A 22933-nucleotide genomic window follows, 5' to 3' on the forward strand; every position below is an offset into this window, starting at 1 on the left:
ATTCTGATTCTGGCATTCTGCACTTAAAAACTCGTGGTGCAATTTCTCACATTTCCTTTGAATGTGGCAATCATACTGGCGGTACACCCATCTTGAGTGAACTTCGCAAACAACTTTTATGGAGAAAATGCAAGCCCAAGACTGTTAATAGACTTTGGAACTAATTCTCTGTGTCTATTATGTGAAGCACCACCATAGCGATTCAAAATCACCTTTCTATACGTAAACTTGTATATTGTCACCGTTTGTACTTTAGTAACCTGCACGGGTGGCCCAGTGGCACAGCGGCAGAGTTGCTGCCTTACAGCCCCACAGACCCAGGTTCGATCCTGACTACGGGTGCCGTCTGCACAGATTTTTTACATTCTCCGTGTGACGGTGTGGGTATTCCACGAGTGCTCCAGTTTCCTCCCACACTCCAAAAACATGTAGGTTAATTTGCTTCGGTAAAATTCTAAAAATTGTAAATTGTCCTTCGTGTGTAGGATATTGTAAGTGTATGGGGTGATTGCAGGTCGGCGTGGACTCGGTGGGCCAAAGAGCCTGCTTCCATCCTGTATCTCTAAAGTCTATATTTATGTAGGAAAACGCATAATCATACACTCATGATGTAGAGTACTGTATCTACCATATTTGGGGTCAGCCAAGAATGAGCGGAATGTTCTGCTATCCCATGGATCTGCCCAAAGAATAGGAATAGGAATATTAAGCACAGTGAGATTCTTTGCTTGCATACACAATGTATACAAATAGCAGCCACCTACGGCGCTGACAAAGTTACAAAGCACGCCAGCTCCCCCTTTTGTTCCCCCTCCCCCCTACCACAGCAGTTCCCCCACGTCGGGTCCCCATTGTCCATTTGTCCGTCCCCCCCCCCCCCCCATTGTCCATTGTTCTTCCCCTCCCCCCTCATGGCAGTCCCCCCCACGCCAGGTCCTCCATTGTTCTTCCCCTCCTCCCTCACGGTGGTTCTCCACGCTCTCATCGACCATCGACCACAAGTCGACCCTCGAGGCATCGCCGCCGCCACTGCTAGGCTTCACCACCGCCGAGGCATCGTCGTCGCGAGGCTTCACCGCTGCCACCGCCGAGGCCTCATCCCTGAAATTGTTGCTGTTGTTTTATTCTTGCCTTTTCCCATTGATAATTACCCTTCAGTCCTCAGTAGTGTGAACCATACTGTTAGTCCTTGGAGAAACGGTTACTGATTCCCCAGCACTTTCCAGTAATGATTTGTGTGGTGGTGGGAAACCCTCATAGAAGGTATTTGTCTCTGGAGATGTTGCTAGCTTTGTGTTAACCTGTGTCAAAGAGTTCATGGCCACATAAAAGCATAACATAAGGAACAACACCAAAATTAAATCACTTCTTTGATTTAAATCACTTCATGAGCCAGTTTTTACTTTTCAAAAAATACATTTACAACTCAAACCTGCGTTGGTTTAGAAGTGGCTCCAGGGATTCCTGCTCCGTGGGTGGACCTCCCCCTTTGTGATTTGGCATCAAGTGTTAGAGCAAATTAGATTGTAGTTTGTTTAAAATGTACATCTGGCATTCCGCAAAAAGGCACTATTGGTGTTGACCTGTTATTAGTGTCAAAACTGAATGTATCCCAGCAACTAACAGGAGCGCAGAACATCCTAACTTTGGACCAAGAAATATGATACACCCTTAATACTGAGCAGTCCATCAAAAAGTTGCAGTAAATGAATAGGAGTACTCAGTCAGGCGCCGGTTTGGTGCAACAAGGCTGCTTAACTACGGCAGAAAGGGGGATCAAAACAACAAAGCTGTGCCTTGTCAGTCTCCAGGCTGAGAATATTGCAGCATGCATCCTACTCTTTCATTAAACCGGCAACCTTGTTTCCTGAGGAGAAAATTGTTATGGTCTGAGTTATTTCATTCTGATCGGTTCATTGCATGGTTTTGGGACCCCTAGCCAGACATTGAGCAGTGACTGTCACGGGGCATTAAATAGTTAAACTGCTATAGGCCCACTCAATGTTATGCTGGAGAACCATTCACTGCAAGATTCATTGTGCAAAGGACCAGGGTGCCATGAACAATTGAATGGCGTCAAATGTTTCTCCTGCACGTGGTTGTTCTGAGAAGTGACTGCCTTAGTTATGCGCATCTGTGGCCGACTGGGTTTGGACTGATAGCAGTCCCATTACATTCTGTTTTTTGGACTGCCAATCCATATTCCCCATCCCCCGGCCCCATTCCCACAATCATCTGAAATTCTGACCAGCATTTCACTGATTCCCTAGTTGATTCCATAATTGTCACCTCCACAAATCTCCAAATACCCCAATATCTTTCACAAACACCTTAACCACTTAAATTAACAACATCTTCCAACACTATTACACCCAAGAGCCCATTCTTAACCAACTTCCTACTAACCCAGTGGTGCTGGTCTCCAGTCAGCTGAACTCGACTCACCCTTGGACCTGATTGAGGTTGAATGCAGTCTTCCACAAGCAGCCCTCTCTGGTCTCTGATTCTCTGATGCCACATCTGTTTCAAACCCCTCCCCAATGAGCTCCAATTGTTCCACCCCCACTAACCTTGGTTTGGACCTTTGGATGCCACCGGGTTGCCGTGGTGTGGTCTATGACTGAGATGGTGTAATGTACAACGGGCATGTAGGGAATCACTTACAGTGCACAACACCTTCTGGGTCATTGCTAGAGATGGGTATGAAAATGTGTATTAATCCCTTACCTCAGCGAACCAGGAGCGAATTCCTCAGCCTCATATTTCAATCTCCAATGAATCAATGATGCTTTATTACCACATGTATCTAGGTACAGTGAAATTCTTTGTTTTTGCATACAATCCGGTGAAATCATACAGCAGACCTCACCTAGGCAGTATACAAAGAGTCGCCACATTCCTGGTGCCCACTAAGTTACAAAAGCTTTTCGAACAGTCTTATCTTCTCACAGCGGCGAACCAGGCTGCCACTGCACATGATTGCAGGCACCCCACCCCCCTGCTGGGTAACAAGGGAAAAAAGCACCAGGTAAATGAAATCCATGCTATACAACCCTAGAATAACAGTGATGAGCTTGACACTCGTTAGAGCATACTCTCAAACTCAAATAATATTTAGCAGTTTATTGTGATTCAGGAGTTCTATTTGGATATGATGTATGGAGAAAAAAGACACGTAGAAACAAATAACTGCAGATGCTAGTTTGCAAAAGAAGACTAAATATGCTGGAGTAACTCAGCGGGTCAGATAGCATCTCTGGAGAACATGGATAGGTGACTTTTCAGGTCGGGACTCTTCTTCAGACTGATTGTCGATGGGTGGGAAAAGAAAGCGGGAAGAAAGGAGGAGCAGGACAACGCATGGCAGGTAATAGGTTAGAGATGAAAAGACAGAAGGTGTGAGACAAAGGGATTGAACAATTTTGAACTGTGAAGCTAGAGGAAGGAATATTGGTGGAAAGGGAGTGGGACAGAAGAAACAGGTGCGAGTCCAGAAGGGAGAGGGGGGAGAGTGGAGGGGGGTGGAGGAGAATGGAAGCCAACTGCCAAGCTCTCTTCTTCTGACAGAGTTGCAATCCAATAACCTATCTAGTGAACCTTTGCTGCACTCTCTCTGTCGCAAGCATTTCCTTCTGTTATATAAGGAGACCAAAACTGTGTAGAATACTCCAGGTGTGTTATCACCAAAACCTTATATAATTGTAGAAGGGCATATTTCTTAAATGTGATGTGACAGTTTGGCATATTATTCCTTTTTCTCTTGGGAAACAGGGAAAATGGAATCCACATTTTGGATTCCTGATCGACCTGAGCTATCTTGTCAAAGTGACTGAAATCACTCACATGAGGGTGCTCGGCCACGGGAAGAGGAAAATTAAATGATGCAGAGCAAAATAATACCTTCCAGAGAGAAGCAACACTTGCAATGTTTCCATTGGATTTATCTATAAAGATTGAATCAACTGTCAACAGGCACACAAGCGTTCAACTTAGTTTCTGATATGGACAACTATATGGTCCATATTGGCCAACTATAAGAACCATATAGTTGACCATAGTAGTTGCTTGGTCTACTAAGAGGTAGGGCTCGGAATCGGCCAAGAAAGCCCTCAAGGCACCTGCACCATTTGGTAGGATCGTAGCTGGTATGATCTAAGTTCCATTGCCTGTCTGACCCCTTTAAACCTTGAGTCCGCCATAATCAAAAGTCTATTTATAAAAGTTGAACAGTTCACCCCTAAAATTATGCATCTTTAACATGTGGAGTCCCAACTCTTTTAGCCTGTCTTGCTAGGTAGGATGCTTATTTATGCAACCTATCTGTTCAGACTACAGGAAACTACAGGATTACTTGGGGTGGCACAACGGCGCAGTGGCAGAGCTGCTGCCTGACAACGCCAGAGACCCGGGTTTGATCCTGACTACGGGTGCTGTCTGTGTAGAGCTTGTACGTTTTCCCTGTGACCGCATGGGCTTCCTCCGGGTCCTCCGGTTTTCTCCCACACTCCAAAGACGTGCAGGTTTGTAGGTTAATTGGCTTAGATAAAAATTGTCCCTAGTGTGTAGGATAGTGTTAGTGTAGTGCCTGTTTCCGCACTGTATCTTTTAAGTTTTAAAGTCTAAAGAAAATTGCAAGGCAAGTTTGTGACAACAGATTGGTGGGACGAATTGGATGGCATGGATATAACAAATAAGGGAATTTGGATCAATCTCATTGGAGTTCTCCAAATTTTTGTGAAATAATTTACAAGGATGGACATTTGGAAAGACTGTCCACTCTGCACAATAATATTTCTGAGTTTGGGTATTCCTAATTCTCAAAAAATTCTCCAAGAAGCAGCAAGAAGGATTAAGTTGACAGGTGCATCCATCTCCAGAGACTGTTAAATCTGCAAATAATATTTGCATGTCATTTTGGTTTGAACTGCATTTAGGCCTGTTCAGTAGAAAATTTACCAAAAAAATCAATAATTCTTTCACTTTCCTTCAACTTCGAACATTTCAATTTTAGTGTAACAAGAAATCAGCTTGCGTTAACATTTAACATGATCAGTTAACAATTTTGCTTACCATAGATTTGAACAGTGCTGTTTAAAATATCAAAGCACATCGGTTTAAGCTTTTCATTCTGTGATAGAACAATTAACATAGTATTTGTAGGCTGGATTCCGGTTATCAGCAAGATTTGACAAACCGGTTAAACAACTAGTTTTGGAAGAGGGTTTGTTTAAGAAGTGACTATCTAATTTGGGCTCTGTTCCAGATAAATAAGGTTTGGCTAAAAAAGTTTTCTCATGGCAAGATTGCTAAAAATAAGAGCATGTTGCCAGGTGTGGTGTGGAGTCAGTGAAGCAGAAAACAGGGTTGTAGGAGATTTAAGTTCAATAAAAGTTGGGCACAAATGTATGGGAATGTTAACCCTACATACAGAGAAAGGCACCATACAGATTTGTGTGTTCCTTTTTAATGGTAATGGCAGAGGAACTATTAGTGTTGTCGAGATCATTTGGTGAATACATTAAACATGAGGATATGGAAACTTTTCAGTATTATGGTTTTGGAAGTTGGCCTTACAAATTTTGTCCCGTATTTTAAAATTGCTCCATTTACCTTTGTACATCAGTAAAACATTTTTTAAATCTCTGCATGTTAAATGAGCCTCTGTTGGTACTAATGTAAACATTCTGATGAGTATCCAAAGATATGACCTCCATGTGACCCCTTAACCTTGCCTGTAATTATTTGTTTGAAGACAGTATGAAGTTCTCATGCTGAGAGGGACTATAATGGTTTGCAGCTCTGTGTGCAATTGTGTACAAGGGGAGCAAGAGAGACTTTATAATAAGGAGACTACCAGATGTAAATAATAAAAATGGTTGGGGGTAAAAAGAAAAACCTAGTAATTTAGTCCAGCCCATTACACGGAGTACGCCAGGGAGAAATGAATGGGGGAAGGGTGAGAGGAGGGTGCATTACTTAGTGATGTGATATAGGAGCACATCAAGCGCTCCTCATCTGGAGGTTTTTTTTTGTTCCCCATGTGCCCACACCATTAGTGGCTCTTGGGAGGAGAGAAAACAGTCTTATCTGCCTGGTCTGATAATCTCAATTGGCCATATTTTGATTGATAAAAGGGAGTGTGGCTACAGAGCTTTGAATCAACTCCCAAAGGGACACAACACATTAGCCTGCTAGTGAGTCTCGTACATGAAGAAGGTTGCATTGCTCAAGATCGGAGGTGTTATTTATACCACGCCTACAACTCTTTGAGCACTAGTAAAACTTCTTCCTGCTAAAAAAAATAACCGTTTCTCAATGTTCTCAATAAAATATAAAGAATATTTTTTTAAAGACCAAAGCTCTGGACAATATGTTTCCGCTAGTGGGACAGTCTGGGACCAGAGGCCACAACCTCCAAATAAAAGGACATACCTTTAGAAGGGAGATGAGGAGGAATTTCTTTAGTCAGAGGGTGGTGAATCTGTGGAATTAATTGCCAGAGACGGCTGTGGAGGCCAAGTCAATGGATATTTTTAAGTCAGAGATTGACATAGTCTTAATTAGTAAGGGTGTCAGGGGTTATGGGGAGAAGGCAAGAGAATGGGGTTGAGAGGGAAAGAAAGATCAGCCAGTATTGAATGGCGGAGTAGACTTGATGGGCCGAATGGCCTAATTCTTCTCCTATAATTTATGAATTTATGAACTCTTCAGATGCAAGAAACCTGTTGGATTTTACAGCACGGGTCTAGCTTTCAGATAATCACACACCAGTGTGCATTACTGTTCCTGCTGTTTCAAATCAAAACGTCAAGCATGTCCTGTGTTAATCAAGGCAACAGCAACAATATATGGCACCTTTCACATAACAAAATTTCCAATTCACTTCACAGGACCTAACAACTTAGGGAGAGACTCCAGAACAAGAGACCAGAAGCTTGTTCAAACACATATATAGGTTTCAAGGAAGGTCTCAATAGATTCCTCAAGGGATTTTAAAACTTAGAGCATTGACAGTTGAAGGCATGACAACCATATGTGGAGCAATTAAGTTTGGGGATGACCAAGGGGCAAATATTGAAAGAGCACACATTTATCATAGGACTTTCGAAATGGATGAGATTACAGATGTAGGAAGGATTGAGGGTATTGAGGAATTTGCATATAAGGATAAGAACTTTACAATTGAGGCATTGCACAGCCAGGAGCTAATGCCTGAATAGGGATATTGAGCAAACGGGACTTGTCTGTACGACAACATTAGGTAATAGAACTTTGGATGAACTAATTTCTGGAGGTTAGAACAAGGAATAATGGACAGGAATGTGATATTCAAGTGTAGAGGTTACAAAGGAGGATTTGAAGACCGTGCAGAAGAGGTTTATCAGAGTGCTACCTGGATTGGAAGGTATTAGCTATAAGGGTTGATAGGACAAACTTGGTTTGCTTTCTCTGGAGCATCGGAGGCTGAGGGGAGACCTGATAGAAGTTTATAAAATTCTGAGTGGCATACAGTAGAGTGGACAGGGTAGATAGTCAGAACCTTTTTCCCCAGCATGGAATTGTCAAAGACTAGACGGCATATTTTTAAGGTGGGAGGGAACATGGTTAAAGGAAATGTGTGGGGCAGGCTTTTTACACAAGGAGTGGTGGGTGTCCTGAAAGTACTGCCAGGGGTGAAGAGGCAGAGACAATAGTGGCGTTTAAGAGGCTTTTGGATAGGCAGATGAATATGCAGGTAATGGACGGATATGAGTTATGTGCAGGCAAGGAGATTAGGGCTTGTTCCTGTGCTCTACTGTTCTATGATCTAAGGAACAATGTGAGTGAGCTGAGGCAGAGATCGAGTCGACCAGTGAATTCTGTTGACTACATTGCTACAGACGGCAGTGGAGGCCAAGTCATTGGGTATTTTTAGAGCGGAGATTGACAGGTTCCTGATTAGTAAGGGCGTCAAAGATTGCGGGGAGAAGGCAGGAGAATGGGGTTGAGAGGGAAAAATAGATCAGCCATGAGTGAATGGTGGGGCAGACTCGATGGGGCCGAACAAATGGCTTAATTCTGCTTGCATGTCTTATGATTTCATGAGTGTTAAGGAGGTGGAATAGTTAGTCTAGTTGATGGCAAAGATGCAGCTGGACAATCGTCTCGAGAGGCATCATGATTGCAAACATTGTCCAGGTAGTGCCTGAATGAAAGTTTTCTGACTGGAGTCAAAGATGGACTTCAAAACTCGGAAAATTGAGGTGGAGGAAATTGTGATGTGATCCAGGATATTGGATAACCGCACTGATAACTGAAAGGCAAGAGAGGTAAGGGTGAGGAGGAGATGATTGTTCTCAATGAATGCATGGAAACAGACCACTTGCCTCCAGGTGATGCCATCAGGGGGTCAATAAGAAATAGGCAAAGAACAAAAATAGCTACTTAGGTCACAGAAGTAACAGTGTGGGCACACAATCATTATAGGTGTTCCTCTGCTTATAAATAGAGATACAAGAATGGAATTCGATTGAACATGGGTTAAAGGGAAATGGTGTCAATTCTGTCAAAGGTCAAGAAAAGGGAAGGACAGTGTGCAGAAACAAGGAACTGCAAATGCTGGTTTACAAAAAAGACACAATGTGCTGGAGTAACTCAGAGGGTCAGTCTGGAGAACATGGATAGGTGATGTTTCAGGTTGGGACCCTTCTTCAGAGGGATAGATTATCTTTGTCCCAGCCACATAGGACATCATGCATTCCCTAATTTTAGGTAACAAACCTCCAAAGAACCGTCCCCACTTCTCCCTCCCCCCTCCCTGTTTACCCCCTCTCTTTCCTGTCCTCCACCTAGATTCACATCCATTTCTACTCCCCCTCCTCCAATCCCCTTCCATCTATATTATTTCTTCTGGCTTCACAATTGTGTCTCTTCTATCCTTACTCATGCTTTTTGTCTTTTCATCATCGCTGGCCTTCGTTCAACCATCTGCCTATCTAAACCAATATTCACCCTTGCCAGACTTTTTCCTGTCCCCTCTTTTCTTTCAGCTTTCTTCTCCTCACACCAATCAGTCTGAAGAAGGGTCCTGACCCAAAACGTCACCTGTCCATGATCTGCAGAGATGCCGCCCGTCCCACTGAGTTACTGCAGCACTTTTTTAAAAATCATTAATGACTGTGTTACTTGAATTTTAGCACAGAGTACAAAATATACATCTTTTAGCATCAGTGGATGGGCGGCACAGTGGCGCATCGGTAGTTGCTGCCGTATAGCACCAAACACCCGGGGTTGATCTAGGCTACAGCTGCTGTATGTACCGAGTTTGTCCATTCTCCCCGTAACCGCATGGGTTTTAGCGGTTTTCTCTGGATTCTCCCACATTCCAAAGATGTACAGGTTTGTAGGTTAATTAGCTTTGTTAAATAGTAAATTGTCCCCAGTGTTTTGGATAGTGGGAAATCACTGGTCGGCGTGGACTCGGTGGGTCGAAGGGCCTGTTTTTGCTCTAAACCTCTAAAGTCTAATGGCTGTGTTACTTGAATCTTAGCCCAGAGTTCAAAATATACACCATTTAGTGTCAGTTTGGGCTCAGTTTGGAAAGAATGTGAGGAGGTAACCTTCTATTGATAACAGTTTGCTCAGTCTGTTCAGGTGGTATTATCTATAATGATACGATGCATGCTGAATAAATCAAAGGGCTGTGATAATGCTTTGGTATCACATGTTACACCAGAGCTATTTGGTGTCACTGAATATTAAAGAGACAGGTTTAATCTCCTTGTTTCTCTGAGCCCTACACCAGGAACTAAAGTCACCAACGGCCAAGGAGCAGATTGTACTCCATTTCTACTCACTTGGGGCTATTTCCTAGTTAATTGCAAAGGTGATTCCGGGGAAAGGAATATCGGGTCTTATAACAAGGGTATCAGTTGTAAAACAAAAGGGAGAGATAACTGCTTCCATTTTATATAGAGTTATTTTTGATTTTTTTTCAACAAGAGGTTAGTGAAACATGCAGAAATAAGGAACTGCAGATGCTGGTTCACACCAAAGGAACACAAAGTGTTGGAGTAACTCAGCAGGTCAGGCAGCTTCTCTGGAGAACATGGATATGTGACATTTCAGATTGGGACCCTTATTCAGACTGCTGTAACTTGCAGTGCAGTAGCATCCTGACTGGTTGGACCCTTCTCTGCCCGTGTATTTCTGCAATTCTTGCCTTCTTCAGAAGTATGTAATTCTCCTCGGAAATTCAACATTGAATCCGCTTCAATTGGATTGACAGAGTGCTGACCTCTCTCAATACTCCTCCCCACCTCCCTCCCCCCCTCCCCCCCTCCCACTTCCTATCACCCTCTTGTTCAGCGGACACTGATGCACTTGCCCAGTGTGGTTCAGTTCCTTTTCTCCAGAGATGCTGCCTGACCCACTGAGTTACTCTAGCTTTTTGTGTCTATCGTCGGTGTAAACCAGCATCTGCAGTTCCTTCCTTCACTCAGTGGTTCTTAACCTTTTTAGCACCAGTACGCACATACATGAACAAAATGCTGTATGTGGTATGTGGTATGTACCTTTGTTAGGTTCCTAAACATGGGCTCAACAAATTTGTGTCCTCTTCATGACCTCCAGCAAAGCCCCAAACGACCCCGATAGGGGGTGCCGGCCCCTAGGTTAAGAACCACTGCGAGATCTTCATGTTGTATTGAACGTTGGCCAAGTCTGTCTCTCTGCTACCTCCTCAGCCCATCACTACAGGTCCTTCTCAGCTTATGGTCCCCCAAGTATAGCCCTCACGTACGGACAACCTTTTGGGAGACCGGTGGCTTGGATTTGCCAGTTGCCGAGGGGTTGCTATGTGGAAATGCGAATCGCGGCCATCTTTCCGACCTGTGAACTGTCCGGGTTACGAACATTTCACAGCAAGGGAATGCTGCTGTAACTTGGGCATGGCCTGCATTTGCACTTTTTTTGCAGCATCTTTGCTGGCGGCCAAGGGTTGAGAGGACTAAACTGTAGGCTTCGCTGTTGCTGCTCCGTGACTGGTCAAAATGTAGTGGATCGGTCCATTCTTCCACTTTTTCTGCCCACATGGATGAAAATACCCTGCTTTTGCCAAATGCTCCATCTACTGGCCTCATCGAGAACGAGCAACCACTTCAACCTTGTTTAAAGGCAGCTTTCAGACTTGGAACTTTTGATTGGGAGTCTAACAACCGCCAACAATTCAATTCCATCCAGCCAAAAATAAAACAAATGCCTTGTTTAAGAGTTTTCATTTGAAAATTCCTGTCGCAAAACCTCCCATAAATTGAGGGACATTTTTTCCCCCCAGCTGTTTTCAGGCAACTGAACCATCCTACCAACAACTAGAGAGCAGTCCTGAGCTACTATCTACCTCATTCGAGACACTCCGACTATCTTTGATCGGACTTTACTGTACTTTATCTTGCACTAAACTTTATTCCTTTTATTATGTACCTGTACACTGTGGATGGCTCAGTTGTAATCATGTATAGTCTCTCCACTGACTGGTTAGCATGCAACAAAAGCTTTTCGCTGTACCTCGGCATACGTGACAGTAAATGAAACTCAAACTCAAAAATCGTCCTCATGTCCAGAGTGAGGGCTTGTTTGGATCCATCTGTTTCTTTGCACATGATCTCCATTTAGATGTGCCTTCAAAGTCCATCGATTGAAGTCAAAAAAATATTTGCAGATATCCGGGGTTGCTCACAAACTTAATATTGCTTTGTTCTTTACCGCCATTCAGTTTGATGGCAAGTGTGAACATGAGGTAAATTGAATTCGTTTGGATCTGGTAATCGTAACTGAAACACTCTCGTTCTGCACAGGGTCACTTTGTGCATTCTGACTGTCGAACAGATGTTTGTTTACTGATGATTTGATTTAATGATATCTGCGCTGCTTGTTAAAAGGACCCTCGCTATTTCCCTGAAGAACATCTCTTTCTTCAGTTGCTTAGCTAGTTTTAATGCCTGAAGCAGCTTTTCAACTGGAGCTTAGGCAAGACAAGTAATTGTGTTGGGTGACATTTTTTGACAACAAGATAAAATGCAAATCTATAGAGGATTCTTCCCTTCAATAATCGGTATATAGATAGAAAATATTTTATAATGCACTTGCTAAAACATTGGCAAGATTATTACAATTCAGTTAGAAGGTCCATTCTGAAATAAGAATGTTTACTTTAGAATAATAAGCTATTTGTCTATGACTATTTTGCATCAAAAATCAGTCATGGAATCATATGTTTTTTTGGGCTCCTGGTTCATTCTTGTTTTTTACTCCCCATCCCCCAATTCCACAGCCATGAGACATTTGTTACATGCCATTCGCATGAGTTGTGTTTCTTGCACTAAGTTGGACATAAAAGACAGTGGAGCAGTTTGGCTTCATTTCAAATGCAAACATTTGGCCCCTGCATAGAGTTTGCGAACATTTTAGATAGTAAGAAATACGAGGGTTTTTTTTTCGAGAGGTGGAGTGAGTGCAGTTTCTGCTGGGAGGCGGGACTGCTAAATTAAAACCAGACCTGCAATGATTAATTTCAAATAGCTTTTATGAAACGATTTTTATCTGGCTTTTTTTGGAAAGAACAAGAATGTGGCAATTTTCTGGTAACAGTGACAGACCGTCAAGCTGTATCATAATTTGTCAAATCAGAAGCAAAATCCAAGGTTGTCACAATTTTTTCATAACTGCGGCACTTTGATGGTGCGCTGGATGCACTATGATTGTTAAACGTTTAAAAAAATATATAACAGTCTGCAACTGTAGGTTGTCTAGAAGAGGATTAATTTTAAAGCCCTTAATGGAAGTGCATGGTGCCCCATCTCCATTTCGGATACGTTTCCACCTTTTTATCTCCCAGAATGACAAATATATAAGCGTAGATGTATCTTTCAGTATAAAATCAAAAGCGTATGTTTGGACTCGTGGAAAAAAAGTTGTCTGTTTTTCTGAGCACATGTCTTTTAGTACCCCCCCCCCCTCGTTCTGATGGGCATTTGCTTTTTTTTTGTGCCCTGGGTGTGGAAATCTCAGTTGAAAAGGTCAGCGTTGCCAGTCACTAACCTCCAAATGACCCTTTGACTTTACAGTCTAAAACTGCAGGGGCTGCGAATAAGCAGGAGCCTTTCTGTACCAGCACTTATTTGCTGCTGTGGTGATAAAACTTCAGACAACCTAATTGATGGGCTTGCTGACATAACAATACCTTGTGAAAGCAGAGAGTGGCAAAGCCTGGTCTTCATTTATGGACAGCTGGAAGGGGTGTTACAACCACTCTCGGAAGAAAGCAACCGGGTTGAAGCAATGAACTTTTACCATGTTTGTGCCTCTTTGCCCCGACAGACATTCCATCTCAGGCAACTAAATATATTAAAATGGTTGACCGTAAGAGGACTTTAAATCAAGAGATGACACAACGGACAGCTGATTTTATTTCTGTGCCTTCAACAAATCAAAATGAGTGGGATGGGGGTGGGGGGAGAAAGCAACTCTGTTTTTTTTTAATTGAGGAGTAAAATCTACCCTTTTACTGTTTTCTTTTAGGTTCATTAATGCCAGGAGAAGAATAGTACAACCCATGATCGACCAGTCCAATCGAGCAGGCAAGTCTCAAGTAGTAACTGTATTCAAGTCCTGCAGGCACAAATCTTCATCAAGTTATTCATCAGGAGTCCCTTCACCTGGTAAATAATCCCGGCAGGCAGGCAGGCAGGCAGGCCACCATCTGGGAGAGCTAACTATCCAGAATTCTGGTGCAGGGAGAAATCTCACTAACCGATGCCAACTGGAATTCCCTACCCTCACTTTCCCAAGGCTGCTTTTATCTCTGGTTAATAAGGGTAATTGGGCAAATATCTTCGCACCACAAATAACTTACTGATTGGGTGCCGTTACTGCAGAAATCACTGGTTGTCTCTCTGCCACTGATGCCTTTCTTAACTGCTCACAACTCCTAGGTAAACACACTGTTATTATGCCCTGGCTTCTGTTTGTTTTACTGTTAATAATAACGGTGGGTCCCTTAAAATAATTACTGTTAAAGTCCTCTGAAACATATTGCTCCAGTTAGTAATTCTAAAGTAAAAAGTAAGCTTGAGTATTGCATAGTGTTCCATGTCATACATTTTATTGCTCTATTGCCACATTGGATGCATGGCAGAAAACATAGCCCTTAACTGAGGCGTCACTGAGGCTCAGCGGTAGAGTTGCTGCCTTACAGCGCCAGAGGCATGGGTTCGATTCTGTCAACGGGTACTGTCTGTACGTAGCTTGTACGTTCTCCCAGTGACCTGCATGGGTTTTCTCCGGGTTCTCTGTTTTCCCCCCACACTCCATAAACGTACTGGTTTGTAGGTTAATTGGCTTCAGTAAAATTGTAATTTGTCCCTAGTGTGCGTAGGATAATGTTAGCGTGCGGGGATCGCTGGTCAGCATGGACTTGGAGGGCCGAAGAGCCTGTTTCCATGCTGTATCTCTAAACTAAACTAAACTAAATAACCACCTAAATAACCAGGGTAAAATTATGTTCTTTTTAGATTCTGTTAATCCCATGATAAAAAATGTTTAATTTCAGTCTGGGACAGTTTTGCTCTAATTTGGCTTATACACAAAATTGTATCTACAAGCATGTTGTGCCGACCATGGAGTTGTATGCTTCTGTGTTGGTTTGCCAGAAGCTTTATTGAAGCCTTTTATTGTCACTCACACTGCTTTGATTTGATGTTGATTTGCACCCGCTGCTTTACTTCAATATGTAAAGTGCTTTTTATTTCTGTGAATTGTGTACAACTTGTCAAACGTGCTTCTTGGGGATCAGGAATGATACCGTGGTGTGCACAGAGTAGTTTGGGCAAGAGCTAACGTCTGGATTTTTGTGACAGCCAGAGGGAAATTTGGTTTGATTTGTCAGGGTATTGTCAGTGCTGCATAACAAAATTCAGTCAATCCTAGCTAGCGCGAGGAACATTTCCTCTCTCACTCTGCTGAAGGCACTGACTAACTGGGATTTGGGTCTACAGGTGCCTTCTGAGTACCTTGCCCGAGTTCATGTCTTCATGCGTGGGAGAGGCATAGCTGCCAAAACCCAATGCTTTCATTTCCCCAAATCATTACTTACATACAATCAAGAACAGCATATTGGAAAGAAACTGAGACTGGTAGGCTTGGCTGTTTTCTTTTTCATTTTTCTCCCCTATTCTCAAGCTCTGAAAAATATTTTTTAGTGTCACCTTCCTTGCCTAAATTGAGAGAAGTCACCTCAAGCTACAGCTTTAAAGCTTAAAACGAAAACCCATGAAGATATAGAGGTACAGACAGGGAGTTGCCACAAGCATAGTGGGCTGAATGGCCTTCCCTTTCGCTGTGAAATTCCCTGATCCCATCAATCTGATCTATAAATGTCAGACCCACACTGCAGCATGCATTTAATAAATTAAGGACTTAAGGAACTGCCTGTGTAATTTATTTTTAATCATCATAAATTGCATGCCGTTCATAACACTATTCTTAGTTTTATGTAATTTGATAGTATTGATTGAATGAATCCATTAAATGTTTGGCTGGGTATCTTCATGCTTAGAGTGCAATTAGAGAAGGTGTAGACAATAGTCACAGTTAATTATCATGGGACAATCAGGGCACAATACCCGACTAAGTAATCTTTAATTTAAGTGACATTGGCTGCACAAGCAGAGGAATACCTCATTCTTGGACAAAATAAGTTTTCAGATCTTCTAGGCACTGAGAGAGGAACTGTACTTTGGAGTACTCCATTGTTTCTGCTTTTGCGATATAAAGTTGCACCTTTGATATGTTTTGTTGCTGCTGGGAATGTTTAAATCTGGGGGTCGTTGGGTTGGTGGACGATGGCTTGATTTATTTCTTAAAATTCCGTGTATATGTGTTTTGTTCAACAACATACTGTGTCTGCTGTTTCAGGAGTAACTGCTGATTGTTTGGTATGTCTTTTCTTTCTCCTCTGTGTCCACGTTTGACTACAATCAGGTTTTCTTCTTGATCCTTCAGTAAGCCAAGGAGCGGCGTACAGTCCAGAAGGCCAACCAATGGGAAGCTTTGTATTGGATGGCCAGCAACATATGGGAATTCGGCCCGCTGGTAAGCTGAGTGCATTTGGCCCACACCCTAAGTGTAGCGTCATCACCTCCCCTCCCCCTCCCATCCACATGTCCTCTCATGCCCTATCATCACAGGGGGTTCCTCCTTGCCTGCTGCCTGCCTTGCCTGTCTTCTTTGCACCCATGGGGAAACAAATCTTGCAGACAAGAGATTTGTGAGGAATTTGTCCACCCCACGGATCCTAAAATACAAAAAAAAAAAATTTTTTAAGGGTCTCTTTCACTATCTAATAGTCGACCTTGCTGATTTTCTGGCATCTTCTTGGATTTTATCTCCCTTCTAGGACCTATGAGTGGAATGGGCATGAATATGGGCATGGATGGGCAATGGCACTACATGTAACCTTCATCTAGTTTACCAATCGCAAAGCACCGGGGAAGTAAGTACGACCGGGCTGTTTATTCTATCTATTACTGTAGTTACATTTTTTTTAATTCCCACCCACCCATTCCTCCAAATTTTTTTTTGCCTTGCCCGTACTTGCATGCTGCTCCAACGAAGGCCCAGTGCAATAGTTTGCCCCATGAACATTCAACCCTATCCCGCAAACTGCAGAAGGTCAACTAGCTCATTTACCATACACAGTGCAAATGAGGTCTGCAAAGCCATTTGTTTTAATTATGGAGCACAGCGAATAAAAACGCGAGCAGTGAATGAACAATCGGGACGTTTAAGGGAAAAGAAACATCTTCGGGGCACCCAATTGACTTAAGAGAAATTAACCAGGCTTCATGAAACGATGAAAGCAAGAAGTGAGACTGTCCTTTGAGTGACATAAATCTGTCAGGAAACGATCGATGCATGAATTATCTTATGTAAAGATGAAATGTTGCGGTTTGCAATCTATAGTCTGGATGTATGTATGGCACTGGTAACACAACATTCCTCATTGAGGTTCCACCCCCCCACCCCCCCCCCCCCCGTTTAGGCATATCCATCACCTCCTGTGTGAGATTTATATTAAAAAAAGAGTCAGGAAACTGTAAAAAGAAGCAGTGGCAGATATTAAGAGATGACTGCAAGTGAAGGAATGGAATTGCCAGCGGAGCTGATTGGCTACCGTCTAAATAATCCATCAGATGGAGTGTGTCCAATGCATGTGATGTTTGAGGGATTCGGATACAGCAAACACCAATACATCACATCGTTGAGGCATCCGACCATAAGGTTTATTTAATAACTGAAACTCCTTGCACACATTGAGCAGAATGCTTACATTTAAAAAGAGTGGCAGATTATTTTGTTATTAAATCGCCTTCAATCTTTTTGTATTGTAAGTTGTATATTCTACTGTCAATAAAATGACATTCCTTGCAGTCACCTAACAGGATTGTTTCAGGTTATATAAAATACGATCTTATAGTTTCACGTATGATCTTTGCGGGGGTTACCACGATGCACCAGCTACAGTCAGTTTCCTTCCTTCCTTCTTACAGTGTTTCTCTAATGCAGTCAAAATGGAACGTTAAAAACAATGTTCCCTAAAACAGTATTTGAAACAGCATTTTCTCAGCTTGGGTAATTCTTAATGTAGGCCATATAATTTCTGGCCTATTTAATTACATAACATATTTTATGCTTCATAACCAATTACATTAATGGCTTAATACTAACAATATTATCCTCCCTTTATTTGATTATGCAGCCAGACAATATGGTATATTTGGTACTTAATTATCATCAACCAGTGAGCATGCTGCTGTGCTGGAATAAACAGGACTGAGTGGGACTTATTACACGGTGCAGACTGTATTATTGTCTCAGTATGGTTATGCCAGCATGGTTACTAATAATCTGCAGAATCACTTAACACAATGGCAACAATTTATAGGACTTCAGTTTACCAGTTTATGGTATAAACACCATCTGCATGCAATTCTATTGGCAAATTCAAGTGGATGAATAGAGGTAAAGTTGATATCCTGTGGTTTAGACATTATATTAATAGCCATTTTATATTAAAATTAATTCTAGCAAGATGAACGGACACTATGATCTGATTGACATTTACTGACAGATCGTTCGCACTTATGCCTACATCCCACGCTCTCAGGTTTGACCCTCTCCCCAACTTCCTTGGCGCTGCAAGGCTAGATCTGTAGCGGCAGTCTGATCATAATACACAACTCCACCTGAAACATTTCAAATAACGCAATGAAATAATTTCACCGAATTTCCTAAAAAGACATTTTAAAAAACAATTAGGAGACATTGCATGTACGAAAAAGAGAGATCCCGTGCAAGAGATTTTCTTCACATTGATGCCTTCCTGACCACTTGCCGTGTTCATTTTAATAACATCTTCTCTGGTTCTACTTAATTTTCACTTTTTCTATTGTTTCCTGTATTTTTTCTGCCCGAAACTTGATCCTCCATTCTTTCATGAACCTGTGACCCATGAGTAAAATTGAACACATGGTGATTAAATTAATCATTTTGACTTGTCCAGTGTGATTTATTATTATAAAACACATGCGATTATGTAATACAGTGATACGTAATACATCAATATTACTGCAATCCAATGCGTATAGAGATGATGTGTCGAGACATGTACAAATAACCAGTAATGAGACATAAGGATATGCTTTTGCAGAATTATTTCTTAATGTTAACACATTGTGTTTGTTTATTCTTGTCTTTTCAGGTTTACAAGGCATGCCAGGGGACTATGTATCTCAGGGTGGTCCTATGGGTATGAGTATGGCACAGCCAAGTTACACTCCTCCCCAGATGACCCCACACCCTGCCCAGTTAAGACATGGACCCCCAATGCATCCCTATCTCCCAAGTCACCCACATCACCCGGCCATGATGATGCATGGTGGACCCCCACCTCACCCTGGAATGCCAATGTCAGCACAGAGCCCCACAATGTTAAATCCTGTAGACCCCAGTGTGGGGGGGCAAGTTATGGACATTCATGCCCAATAGTATAAGGGAATAAAAAAAGAAAACCACAAATGTAAGACTTTAACCTTTCAACAGATGTTGACACTTAATGGAATTCCAGATGAGCTGTGATTTTGTTTTCTCTCAACGTCGACAGAGGACCAATGACAGGCCAAGGCTGACGTGAAGCCAAAGGCATTCTTCACCCGAACTTATCTCCGATGTAAAGTTCCTCTGGAAAAGACTGAAAGATTTATTACTACTGTAGCATAAATATAGGAACTAAGTTAAACTTGTACATTTCTGTTGATCACTCTATTTCTGTTGCTTCCAATAGTTTTTAGAAAGAAAGTTATCCTTTTTCCACACTATGTGTGTTGTTCCCAAAATGGTTGTCCTCGTACAGCAAATGGAGTCATGTTTCCGACCAGATTGCCCAAGTCCAGCCAAGCTGCCATAGAGGAAGAAGCTAAAGTGAAGATCCGTAAGAGATTTTTTGGATGCAGCACTAGGTGACAAGTTTTAAGAATGCACTCATATAACTGATTTTTACTGGATCAAATAAGGCCCGCTCAATCCAAATGAATGGCCTGTGTCTGATTATGTTCTGGACTGACTCTTCCTCAAAGAGCTTGTTCGATGAACCCCTGAAGATGAAGTAGCGGCTTCCTCCTATGGCTGTGGGTCACAGCATTGAGAAAATGTTGTCACACGAACTATTCAGAATGCTCTTGGGTGGAATTTTCTTAAATGAAATATCCTTTAGCTGGTCTTGCACCAAAAGAAAGACCTTTTTAAATGAACTCAAACTGCTTGGAACAAGCAAAGACAACAAAAAAAATACTGTAACATACTTGGTACAGAGAGTTCAGTATATTAATTGTTACATGTTAGATATCTATGTGTTTACCTCAATGAGAAATAACGAATGTTTTGCTAGTATCAAATCTGCTGTGGAATTGGTATTGTATGTCAATGAATTCCTTACTTTTATCAGCACGTGTCACTAGAAGAAAATGCTGTTACCCTTGCGAGCTTTGTCAGATGACATAAGTACTTGTATGAAGACTGTGACGTATGTTTAAAAGGTGTTCAGTCACAAATGCCGTAATAAATATTTCATTTTTAGATTTTTTTTTTCTGTTTGATAACACACCTGTAATGACTTCACCATTCTCGAGGCTTTCCAATGGACTCTACCAGAAGTGTCTGCATTTACAGGACTCCTTGTTTTTGTTTTTAATATAATGTTGGGTTCATTCAGTCCTGTACGGTTCACATTATTTGCTGCTGCTGCTCGCAAGCAGTTGATGTGGTTTTTATTTTATGTTTAATCCCAGAAAATGGTCATATTTGAAAGATATGTTTGCCACTTGTTCAGACATGGCCACTGTTCGATTTAAAAGAAGGAAACATTTATTTCCTTTCTGTAGAACAGCAACTGGGAAACCTAGGTTCATTTGAAAGAAACCTGTGGCGTATTTAAGAGGGTTTATATAATATATAAACAGGGTATCTTCTGTACAAAAAAAATAATTCTAAGTGTTCTACAGCGTTTTGTACACCAACACTCACGGAGAGAATAAAGAATCCTACTAAATTTATCAATATCTTAGTCAAAGGCTTGGGATTTCATGAAAATACTTTTTATTAAATGATACCAGCTGCCAAATCCAACTTTGCAGAATTTACTTTCTCTGCGTGTTGCAATGATTACATCCGTCACAAATTCCTGGATTTGCTTTCACTGGTTAAAGTCGTGGAAACTAAATTCAGGGGGCAGCGCACACCTTCTCCCCATTCGAAGTCTCCCCTCCCATCTACTAGTCAGCGTGAGGATGTACAGTATAATTTAATTTCAAACCGAATCTCCCTCTTTCCATGTCCCCTCTGGCCGTGAAACCAAACTATTCGGGAACTCTTGCAAAGTCAGCGTGGTGGTGGGTGGGGAGGGAATTATGGTATTTATGAAAATATGGAAAATCAGATTGGCCAGCATTTGAAGTGAGTTATATTGTATCTAAAACCCTGGAGGTTTCTCCTTTTTGTTTACAGAGCTTCTTAATAAAAGTTTATTTAAAAACATTCAGAGCCTGGGTTGATACCATTAACATGTGTTCCGCACAGGGTAATGGGTGGATGTTTAGCCGTTATATAATGTGCTGAGTCTTTTGAATTGTGCGAACTATGTTGGCATTGTGGCAATTCGGGGTTTGCAATCTGACCATCTGATGTAGGCACGAGGAATTGCAGAGGCTGCTTCACAAACAAAAACACACACCATGCTGGAGTAACTCAGCGGAGTTACTCCAGCAATTTGTGTCTGACCATTTGATGGTGTTCGGCTAGAACGTGTTAGAAACTCCCCAGTTTAGAAAACTTCGGTCGCAATCATTTCATTGCCGGATCCATCAGTTCAGACACAACCCGAGACTCCGGCGACGTCGCAACTGCAAAGTTGCGGGACAGACGCTGCATTTTCTGCACCAGCCCGGGTCTCACTCTCTGCGATTAAACTTTTTCGCGGGTTCAAGCTTACTCTTTGCTCTATATGTCTTTGCTCGAGTCTCCCAAATGCCATGAGAACGTCCTTTCACTCATTTACTCCAGAAACGTGAGGGTTTTTTTTTGTTTTGTTTTAAACAAAGTGGTCAATCTTGTTCAAGCTTACTCTTTGCTCTATATGTCTTTGCTCGAGTCTCCCAAATGCCATGAGAACGTCCTTTCACTCATTTACTCCAGAAACGTGAGGGTTTTTTTTTGTTTTGTTTTAAACAAAGTGGTCAATCTTGAGGAGGCCAAATTTCCACCCTCGATTCCACATTTCCCCTCATCAACCCCCTGCATTCAAATGCATTTGTGAATGCTCCTACTGTTCTGCTGGTGTCGCCTCACACCCCCCCCCCCCCCCCCCCCCCCCATTAAAGTGCCGGGCTCCCCGCCGCAAGAGCTCAGGTTGAAAGAACGGTGCTTGCGCCCAATTAGGTGAGATATTGCTCCTCTACCTTTATTGCTGAAAGGGACCTTTAAAATATGGTGGGCGGGGGAGACACTGAGCGTTCACCCGTCGTTACTTGGAGTAAATAGATTTTCAGTTGTGCATGTAATTAATACATTTAAACAAAATATATCTCTCTGACTCATGTGCGGAGTGCAGTCCATTTGCTACACGTTTCTATAACATATTGGCTGGGTTACAAATTTCAATGAATGATGCAAAATGAGCAACTGCATTGTCGCTCAATTCTGAAAAGGTCCCGAGATCCAGATGCTCTTAAATTTAAAACCACACGGATACCGAATAAGTCCGGTATTAGGGCATTCTATTGCATCTCCCCGTGTGTTTTAATCCTGCTTCTTGGATATTATTATCATCTGATTTTTAAAACAAAGAAGCAGAGTGCAATTTTTTTATCAGAGGTTTATTTGTTTGTCAGTAAAATGTGCACGTGGGACACTGAAGATTTCACGTTTACAAAAGCAGAGTTGATATATATATATATTTGTCCATGAACAATAAAACACGTCAGAGCACGGGGTTTTGTGCTGACGGAAACGAAGCAGTTCTCTCGATTGTCTGGTCGGATTTGAGAAAGCGGAAAGTTTGATAAAGATTTGGTATCGACTCCACGGCTGAATGTATTCTTGGGGAAATTGATTAAAATGAAACAAGCAGTTCCACTAAAGTAATTTAAGGGAGGAAATCTATAAAAAAGCCAAGTCCAACAAAAATACCATTTACATAATTGACAACTGCAAATGCAAAACTATATTTTTTCACATTTAAAAAAACAAGAAAAGTCATCACATTTCTTAAGAATTGATTGCCAGAGCCAGACCCAAATAAATTATACTGAAATAAATGACCAAGCAATAGCGCTTAATTTATTTT

The 22933-nt window shown here is 42.0% G+C and overlaps 1 protein-coding gene across 9 annotated transcripts in view; it reads left to right on the plus strand.

The window, feature by feature from the left end:
• The window catches only part of meis2 (Meis homeobox 2), a 124337-nt gene extending 103211 nt beyond the window's left edge, over positions 1–21126 (plus strand). For 3 of the 9 annotated variants that reach the window (XM_033026951.1, XM_033026949.1, XM_033026952.1), the window contains 3 exons: positions 13558–13616; positions 16018–16128; positions 18797–21126. In XM_033026951.1, coding sequence (XP_032882842.1) covers positions 13558–13616; positions 16018–16128; positions 18797–19083 — 457 coding nt within the window. In that variant the 3' untranslated portion in view covers positions 19084–21126. Of the gene's footprint in view, positions 1–13557; positions 13617–16017; positions 16129–16432; positions 16529–18796 lie in introns of all 9 variants that reach the window. The other 6 variants (XM_033026955.1, XM_033026957.1, XM_033026956.1 and 3 more) reach the window with 3 other exon arrangements.
• Positions 21127–22933: the final 1807 nt, after the last annotated feature.

The sequence above is a fragment of the Amblyraja radiata genome, chromosome 9 (genome assembly GCF_010909765.2).
Source record: "Amblyraja radiata isolate CabotCenter1 chromosome 9, sAmbRad1.1.pri, whole genome shotgun sequence".
Classification (NCBI taxonomy): Eukaryota; Metazoa; Chordata; class Chondrichthyes; order Rajiformes; family Rajidae; genus Amblyraja; species Amblyraja radiata.